The sequence below is a fragment of the Panthera tigris genome, chromosome D1 (assembly GCF_018350195.1).
Source record: "Panthera tigris isolate Pti1 chromosome D1, P.tigris_Pti1_mat1.1, whole genome shotgun sequence".
Taxonomy (NCBI): Eukaryota; Metazoa; Chordata; class Mammalia; order Carnivora; family Felidae; genus Panthera; species Panthera tigris.
Window position 1 is genome coordinate 89,115,685 of NC_056669.1, and position 9,749 is coordinate 89,125,433.

At 51.9% G+C, this 9,749-nt stretch overlaps 1 protein-coding gene across 7 annotated transcripts in view; it reads left to right on the plus strand.

Annotated features, from left to right (window-relative positions):
- The window catches only part of LDLRAD3 (low density lipoprotein receptor class A domain containing 3), a 262,622-nt gene extending 254,649 nt beyond the window's left edge, over positions 1 to 7,973 (plus strand). For all 7 annotated transcript variants that reach the window (XM_042957650.1, XM_042957647.1, XM_042957651.1 and 4 more), the window contains 2 exons: positions 5,699 to 6,044; positions 7,717 to 7,973. In XM_042957650.1, the coding sequence (XP_042813584.1) occupies positions 5,699 to 6,044; positions 7,717 to 7,954 (584 nt within the window). In that variant the 3' untranslated portion in view covers positions 7,955 to 7,973. The remainder of the gene's footprint in view (positions 1 to 5,698; positions 6,045 to 7,716) is intronic.
- Positions 7,974 to 9,749: the final 1,776 nt, after the last annotated feature.

Here is a 9,749-nt window from a genome sequence, read left to right on the forward strand (position 1 = left end):
TTTTCAAAGAGGGAACCAGGAATATGGATGAATCTCAGAAGCATCATGCCAAGTGAAGGGAGCCAGATACAGTGGGCTATGTACTGTATAATTCCAGTTACATGAGTTTCTGGAAAAAGTTAATCTCTTTGGACAGAACACAGATGAGTGTTTTCCAGGGGCGGTGAATTGACAACAGAGGAGCACAGAGAACTGGAGGGATGGAAAGGTTCTGTATCTTGTTTGTGGTTGTGGTTATGCAGCTGTTTCACTTTGTTCAACTCTAACTGCGCATTTTGAAAGGGTGCATCTGAGTGTGTGTAAATTATATATACTTCGATCAACCTGACTTTTTAAAATATATAATCTGGAGGAAAGTATACTTAAAAAATTTTTTTTTTTTTTATAAAAGGCACACAAGAGTTGATTTTTCAGGGGAGTGACAAGGAGTCGGTCTGAACAAGGCAGTGAACATTCCAACAGAGTCCAACAGGGACTCTGAACTCCGGGGGTCAGGCTTGGATGCCATTCTCAGGGCGTGGTGAGCCAGTCAGGGGTCTCAAGTGAGGGAACAATGGTGAGGCATGAACCCCAAGGGGTCCGTACGTTACAGGGAGAGAAGGAAGGGAAACCAAGACGTACAGTCAGCGTAGGCAGTGACAAAGTTGGTTGACGGTAGGCATGGTTTTAGAACGGATAATACAATGCAAAGAGAAAGAAAGGGGTGAACAAATCTCTCTCACCTCGGCCCTCCATGCTGGGAGCTCCCAGCGTTACCAATTCTGTGTGTCCTAGAAACGTTCCACACAGTCTTGCTCCTGGGTGGCTCAGTCGGTTGAACGTCCGACTTCGGCTCAGGTCATGATCTCACGGTCTGTGAGTTCGAGCCCCATATCAGGCTCTGTACTGACAGCTCAGAGCCTGCAGCCTGCTTCGGATTCTGCGTCTCCCTTCTCTCTCGGCCCCTTCTCCGCTCACTCTCTGTCTCTGTCTCTCTCTCTCTCTCTCTCTCAAGAATGAAAATTAAAAAAAAAAAAATGTCCCATGCATTTTTTTAAATGTGTATTTATTTTAGAGACAGAGTGTGAGCAGGGGAGGGGCAGAAAGAGAGGGAGACGCAGAATCCGAAGCAGACTCCAGGCTCTGAGCTGTCGGCACAGAGTCCGACGAGGGGCTTGAACCCACGAACTGCGAGATCGTGACCTGAGCCGAAGTCGGCCCCTTAACCGACTGAGCCACCCAGGAGCCCCTCCATGCATTCTTCATTGAACTTTGCTTCTTTTCGTGTATCAAGATAACTTTCAGCTGGTTCCATATCAGCGTATGTAGAACTGCCCTGATCTTTTCGAGAGGTGTGGTATTGTATGGACATCACAACTAATGGTTCATTTAGCCCGGCCACAATTGATAGACATTTAGATCATTTCCGATATGTGTACTATTACAAATGATGCATCCGTGAACACTCACATTAAAAAGTCATTTCTCATCTGTGTGAGTGTATCTGTCAGATAGACCCTAGAGAGCGGAATGGTTGCACCAAAGAATATGTACGTTTTTATTTTGCTGTGTATTGCGAGCCCTGTCTCCACCTGGGCTGTACCAGTTCACCCTCCCATCAACCGTGCATGGATAATTACACCTGTTTTCCCCAGACCTGGCCAGCAAAACGTGAAATCAAACTTTGCGTTGGTCAGTGTGCTAGGCAAGAAATTGCATCTCCTGGGAAATCTGATTTGCTTCTGGAGGAAGGAATAGTTTAGAAGCAAAGAGACACCCAGTCATGAGCGCTGGCTGCTTTCGTGCCTCCCTCAGGCCAGACAGCGCCTCTCCGTGAATTAGAAAGAGGCCCTCCTCCTCTGGACACCTGAGTGCCATCTGCCAGAAGACTGTGGTGATAACCGTACAAATCTGAGATGACTCTGCGGCGAAGACACCCCCTGGAGCTGGGGACAACACAGCCTGCTCTACCCCAGGCATGACGGGAGCTGCTGGCGGTTTTGAGAGCACCGTGGTCTCCAGGTAGTAACCAGATTGCCTGCAATTAATGTAGTAGAAACAGCGGATACAGGACAGGAATTCCAGCTGACAGCGGAGCAGAGGGCATTGGCTTGAGGGACAGCCAGAATAAATGGAAACTTCATTATCCATGGATTATGCACTTAGAACTCAGGTCCCAGGCAACTCCGATATTAGTAATTTGGCCAGCGGGCTCATTAAGCTCTTAAGAAAAGTGAATCTAGTTAATGAATTAATACAAGATGACATTTTACACACCGAGCAGAAACGAGACCGGGCACCACTGAGTTATGTAACATCATAATTTCTCGAGTGAATGTGATTGCTGCTTCTCGCCTGCCAAAGTGGGCAGATCTGGAGAGAGCCTGCTTTCGGAGACACAAATGAGCCTGCTAAGATCTGCAGTCGTTTCCCATTCATTTTAAAGCGCTCCCTCTTGTGTTCTTAAAACTTCAAGTGGTTACATGCAAGGTAGTGTTTTAAAATCTCTGGACCCATTTGCTTTCCTGAGGAAAATCCACCTGCTTTCGTGTTTTAGGAGACGTATCGCCCTAAAAAGGAGCTCATTCAATCCTTCCCCTCTCTTCCATTCTTACTGCCCCCCCCCACACACACACCCCTGCCAGAGCGAGGCTTCTCCAGCCTCTGCCTCTGGTCCAGAGAAGTTGGTGAGGAGAATGGAAAGAATGTGAACACTCAGAGTTAGCATTATCCAGTTGGGGATGATGACAAGTTCTGGGGGTGGATGGTGGTGAGAGTTGCACAGCTATGTGAATGTACTTAGTGCCAGTGAACGATGCCCTTGAAAAGGGTGAGAATGGCAAATTTTATAAGTTACATGCATATTTTACACAATAAAAAAGCAAGAAGGACTGGCATTAACTGAGGGCAAACACTTGCCAGGCACTTCACCAATATATTGTATTTTACCTTCCCCGTAATCCAAGGATTCGGCTACTCTTTTTCCCACCACTGCCACTGCCGCCATTTTAAACATGGAGGCAGCTGGGGCTCATGAAAGTGCAGTAAGTTGCTTCAGCAGCAGCTAGAAGTGATGTCCCCAGAGGGGCACCTGGGTGGCTCAGTCGGTTGAGCCTCCAACTTCGGCTCAGGTCATCATCTCGCAGTTCGTGAGTTCAAGCCCCGCGTCGGGCTCTGTGCTGACAGCTCAGAGCCTAGAGCCTGCTTCGGATTCTGTGTCTCCCTCTCTCTCTGCCCCTCCCCTGCTCAGGTTCTGTCTCTCTGTCACTCTCAAAAACAAATAAACATTAGAAAAAAAAATGTTAGAAGTGCTGGCCCCAGGATTCCGCCCCTCAGCTCTGTGCTTGACACCACAGAATGAAGAAGATATTTTCTTTCAAGCCTGAATTCTGAAACATACACACATAGAAGCCCCCACCCGGCTTTTAGTTATCTAAACTGAGAGCAGACAGTACTCCAGCAGCACCCCAGATGGTCACAGCTAATAGACTCGAGAAAAATCCCAAACTGCCTCCTTCCCTCAACTGTCTGCGGCACACTTCTGCGTGTTGTCTGACACCTTACTTGCATCTTTCCGTAAAGTTAATCATTGAAACAGCGACCTACAGGAACATCGTAGCTTTTCGTTCATGTTTGAGTGTGGCCAGAAAGAAATGAACATAAAGCCTGGAGCTTGAGGGGGAAAATCTTCACGTGTCTCAGATTAGGATTGTTTGGGGGAATCGAGACGTTTATATCAGGAAAGGAGAGAAGGTAGTGTGTTCCCCAGCACATGGTTGTTTTTGTTTTTTGTTTTTTTTTTTAATGTTCATTTTTGAGAGAGAGAGGGAGACACAGAATCCGAAGCGGGCTCCAGGCTCCGAGCTGTCAGCACAGAGCCCGACGCGGGGCTCGAACCCACAAACTGCAAGGTCATGACCTGAGCCGAAGTCAGACGCTTAACCGACTGAGCCCTCCCACCCAGCGTGTGGTTTTTTGATGGAGAAGTATCTGGGTTCTAGGCCTGGACGCTTCTACTGGCATCGTATGTGAACTTAGACAAGTTAAATCACCTCTGAGCCACTCTGCTGTCTGGAAAATAGGAATCATAAAATACTGATAGCACCTGCCTTACCAGGGTGTGTGAATACACGTTTTTTTTCTGCTGAGCTGAAGACATTTATTGAGTGCCTGCTCCGTGCCCGGCACCATCCCGCACACTGGGGATGCTGTGATGAACAGGACGGGTGTACATCTAGTGACAAGGGATTGGGAACGCTTGGCCCAGCTCCAGGGCACAGGGCCCCGGGCCACTGGGGTTGCTGCTCCCGCTGCTACTTTACGTCTACGTTTTGGCGCCTGTGGACCCACCAAAACCTCACTGCTTCAGAGGTTGGACGCGCACAGGGGGTGATCACCAGATTTGCTCACTTGGGCTGTATTTAGACTATTCTTCCAGCTGGGCCGCAACAGTGGTAGTCGTGGTTCTTCTGCAGAGACGAGGAGTCCCCAGCTTGAGACACCACTCTGGCTTCCTAGGGCCAGCTTGGACCTTGTCTTGTTGCCACATGTGTTCTGCTGACCGGAAAGCCCCTCACCTGAGAGTGTGAAGCATGGCTTGTTATACACTTGGAAAGGCGGGGTGGGCCACCTGCCGGGGGTAGGACACGTACCAGACCGTTGCTTGCAGACTCTGAGGAAGTGCTTGCAGATTGCCTAGCGAGTCTGGTTAGGGGGCCGCAGGACGGAGCTTTAGGGGCAGGGCTCTGATGTCAGATCACTGGGCTCAGATCACACACACCGCTGTCTTTTCCTAACCCTGTGACCCTCATTAAGGGACCCAACCCCTCTGAGATCCCCTTTCCTCATCTGAAAAAGAAGGCGGTTACAGCATCTAGTTCATGGACTTGCTGTGAGGCAAGTAGATGGAATAAAGCATGTGTCTGTATGTCTCGAACACGCACCCCCATAGGAGCGCAGTGTGTCAGCTGTTCTGAGTGCTCGATCGTTATTCACACATTCCATGCTCCCGATTGCCCAGGGGATTGGTCACTCTTACTATCCCCATTTTACAGACGAGGAAATTACAGCACAGAGAGGTTGGCCACTTTCCAAGGGGCACATAGACAGTGAGTTCATTCAATTGTTGAATGAACGAACGAATGAGTTCCAAAGGGCACAGAGGCTGGGACTTGAACCTAGTCTGGCTCCAGGGTGCATGATGTCGGCCTGTGCCGTGCTGGCTCTCTATCTTGAAAGCTCCAGATAGGGCCTGGTGTAAAATAAGCACTCTGCAGACAGAGGGAGCCCCAGCCAAACCGACCCCTGTTCCTCATAGACGTGATGCTTCGAATTCCCAGGGGATTTCCAGCCCCGGGCAACCATTCATCTGTTTTCTGTCTCTATAAATTTGCCATTCCTGGACATTTCCTATAAATGGAATGATACAGCATGTGTGCGTCTGGCTTCTTTCGTCTGGCATAATGGTTTCAAGGTTCACCCGTGGTGTCACATGCATCAGTCCTTTTCATGGCCAAACAGTATCCCGTCGTGTGGGCACCCCGCATTTTGTTTATCCACTCACCAGTCACTGGACATGATGGGGTGGTTTCCACGTTCCGGCTGTTGCAAATCGTGTTGCTCTGAACGTTTGCGTGCGCTTCCTGGGACTGACTCTGAAGCAGAAGGTGAGCCGGGTTGGTAACCTCCCTCCTCTTTTCTCCCCTCTGGGGTTTCGCAGAACCAGGCAGTGGGCAGGTGTTTGTGACCTCAGAGAACCAGCTCGTGTACTACCCCAGCATCACCTACGCCATCATCGGCAGCTCTGTCATCTTCGTGCTGGTGGTGGCCCTGCTGGCCCTGGTCCTGCACCACCAGCGGAAGAGGAACAACCTCATGACGCTTCCGGTGCACCGGCTGCAGCATCCCGTGCTGCTCTCCCGCCTGGTGGTCCTGGACCACCCCCACCACTGCAACGTCACCTACAACGTCAACAACGGCATCCAGTACGTGGCCAGCCAGGCCGAGCAGAACGCGTCAGAAGTGGGCTCCCCGCCCTCCTACTCAGAGGCCCTGCTGGACCAGAGGTGCGTGCTGGGTGGCAGAGCCTGGGGGAGGGAGGTCACCGTGGGGAACGCGGGACAGGCGCACACACCTGGGTTCCGGGTGCCTGTCACGAGCCCGCGCTCAGCAGCAGACGCGACAGCAGTGTCTGGCCTTTACCGGGTCCTGGCAAGACAGTATCATCTCATTTACTCCTCTCTGCAAGCCACTGGGGGAGGTTCATTATTTGCCTTAGTTTTACAGACGAGCACACGGAGGCTCTGGGATGGTAAGTTACTTGTCCGAGGACATAGACCTAGGATCCTGGCCAACTCAGCCACAACCGATACATGTTCAGACCATGGGGCCTCACCCGCTACTCCAGAACAGCGGCCAGTGGCCATATTAGAGGTGGTTCATACTGTTGAACCAATGAACGAACGGATGAATGAATGAATGAATGAGTTCCTTGCTTGCCTTCATTTATAAAATTAAAGGAGTAGAATAGAGCACTCTCAAGCTTTTTAAAACAACAGGACCCTCATTTCAAGTGGAGTTGGACTGGAAAGCCCAACAGAGAAAGTCAAAAAGCAGAATTCTGTATGGAAGCAGGTGGTAGGCCTCCCCACCCTCCCCTCCCTTCTTGGGTGACCTCCAGGGTGTCCCCAAGAACACATTTGGGAAGTTCACTTTGGCTCTCAGAGTCAAAGAAACAAGAGTGCTCTCTTCCTCTGAGCCCAGGACTTACCGGGTGTGGCAAGAGGCCTTTTCAAGCTCTTGTGCCCGGGCTGACTGGGCTCCTCTCGGACCCGCTCCAGTGACAGCTCTCGTATTTTTTAAACTTTGTTTCTCCTTCTCATAAAAGATAACCGTCACTTGAGCAGGCTGTGCTTAAGGACATCATTGCAAATAAGTGTCCGAGCCCAGGACCTCACTCACCACTCATAACCTCTTTATTTGGACCCTCCAACGCAGAGTAAAGTTTAAATTGCTGAATCTGGAGTCGGAACACCTGGGTTTCAATCCCAGAACTGCTGCTTACTAGTTATTTGTGGTCCTCTGCAAGTCACTTAATGCCCCCTTGCCTCAGTTTCCTCCCCAGTACAATGGCCTGCCCTTAGTGCTCTTGTGAGCACTAAATAAGGTAATGAAAGTAAGGCAGGGGGGCACAGTGTCTGACTCCCAGTGAGCACTGCAAAATAGACTCTTCCGTTAAGTTACCGCCCTGCAAGCTAGGTGTCATTATTACCCCTTCTGCAGAGCACCGAGCCATTGAGAAGATACCCTCTCGCCCAAGTCCACATCGCCAGTTCTTGACTTTCAGTAAGAACCCCAAATTCTGTGGACCGTCAGAGGTTCAGTCTTGAACCACAGGGCCCCTCGCTGGTGGAGCCAAGTGTCCCCGCCAGGCCGCCCAGGACAAGGCAAGGGGATGCTCGGCATCCTCGACCCAGAGCCACCCAGAGGATGTGGTTTGGACACCTGCCCATGCAGCAGGAGCCAGCCAGAGCACACTGACCTTTGTCCATTCCCTTGGTCTTGTCGCAGACCAGGGGTCCTCCCAGAGCCCGGAGAGCCGCCCCACCTGGGGGACACATCAGCATCCCCCAGACCGGGGCGGAAGGTGGGGCGACCGCCTTGCCTTGGCTCCTGACACGTCGTCCTCCCTCCCCTGTCCCCTGCCTCTCCCACCCCATCCTGCCTTCTTCTTTGCAGACCCGCGTGGTACGACCTTCCTCCGCCGCCCTACTCCTCCGACACTGAGTCTCTGAACCAAGCGGACCTGCCCCCTTACCGCTCGCGCTCCGGGAGTGCCGACAGCGCCAGCTCCCAGGCGGCCAGCAGCCTCCTGAGCACGGCAGACAGCGGCCACAGCCCGGGGCAGCCCGGCCCCCCGGAGAGCGCCGCGGGGCCCAGGGACTCCGCGCCCAGCCAGGGCGCCACAGAAGTATAAATCTGGCGCTTCCAAAGTCCATGTGGGTTAATCTGCTCTGACTTGGTACCATCCTAACAACTCAGCTCCTGGGGAGCTCCTCAGGGTGCCTCGAGGAGGGATTTCGGGTGTCAGCCGTCTCTCCGTCCCCTTCCTACCCCCTCCCCCCACCCCACCCCAGATTTCAGGGATGTTCTTTAGAAGGAGACCTGGTGTTTTTCTGGCCTCTCGGGCGACACGATGTGTGGTGCCATCTTTTCTGGGAGGTCACTCGTCCTGCGGGGCCCAGGAGCGTGAGCTCACTTGCCACGTCATTGTGTCATTGTTGGAATGTTGCGGGCAAGGCAACGTAAGTTTGCAGGCGGCCGGATAGAGCGGCATTTGAGGAGTCCTGGGGAACGCAGCGCTCCTGTGCCGAGTTGGCTGTCCAGAAGGGTGGGAGACACCAGCCCGAGTTCCCCGTGGCTGCTACCATACGGCTCCGTGGGAGGTTTGGGTCGGATGATCCTCCAGGAGGCCATCGTGGATGGCTGCCCTGGGAAGAATCCAGGCGAGCACCAAAGCCTGCCTCACACTCTCCTGCGCGCCGCCCTAGGTTCGGCCGAGGCCGCGGCCAGTGGAAACAGCCATGAGTTACACCCTTCCGCAATCACCAGTGGCCTTTTGGTTCTCCGAGTGACTCTGAACCATTTACTTGATAGATTCAGGCTTTAAAACCTTCCCCAAGAATCCTCATGTTGAGGGTTTTTCTCTGCAACGTCTGTCATCAGCCTCATCCCGGAACGGGCAGGGGGCCTCTGCCATGAGTTCACCCGAGTTCCCAGCTCTTCAAATGCAGGCTGCCGAGAGCCTGGGCCTGCTGAGGGCCACAGCCCTTCTCTGGCTTCTGGACCGTCCCCTTCCTGGCTGTGACCTTCCCGGAGCCAAGGGCTGAGGACCCCAACTTGAATTGGCCAAAAATCTGATCTGGTCCTCCGTCCCTGTAAACCACGCCCATCTGTGCCCATCCATGCAACTTTCAACACTAGCTTCCGACGTCACCTTAACACCCAGAAGTCATCTTACCTGTGCGTTTGGACTTGAGGACACTGTGGTTGATGACACACGTGAGAATGTTCAGGACCTCCCACCAGAGCTCCTGGGTCCCTGTGTTGCACACACTCCCCTTCCCAAGGCCCAGATACCAGCGTCCTGATTTAGGATTAGGGCTAGGGTTAGAGTCAGGGTCGGGCTTCTTCTGACTTGCCATAGTTTCTCCTCTAAAAGACGTGGACTGGACGGTAGATAATTTGGAGTCAAGATTTGCCATTCGGACTTTTTTTGTTGTTTTTTAATCTCTTAGAAATGCATTTGAAACAGTGTGTTTGTTTTTTCCCTTCTAGTTAAGGGATTATTTATATGTGTATAGGAAAGCAGTCTCTTTGTTTTCTTTTGTTTTTCCTTTAGTGAGGTCCAAAGAAAGATACAAAAAGGAGATCACACCTTTGTCCCGCTGAGCCCTGACACCGGGTCACTGCAGACTGACCTGTGTGCCTGGCGTTCGTGCATTGTTGCACTTTGAGTTATTATTTATCAAGTTCTTGAAGGTTGCAGAAGGAGGGATGTCTTTCTCCCTCAGTTCAGAGCCTCTGTGTTTCTGCTAGTGTTTCTCTTTCTCTGTGCCCAGCCAGCTGCAGGGCCCGCTCCCTGGAGATATAGTGGGTAGAAATGTAGGCGTTATTTGGCAAGAAACCACCCTGATGGGTTACAAAACTGGAACCAGGCGGAACCACTCCAGGCAGCGCTCACCCATTCAGGACTTCTTTCCGCAGCAGAA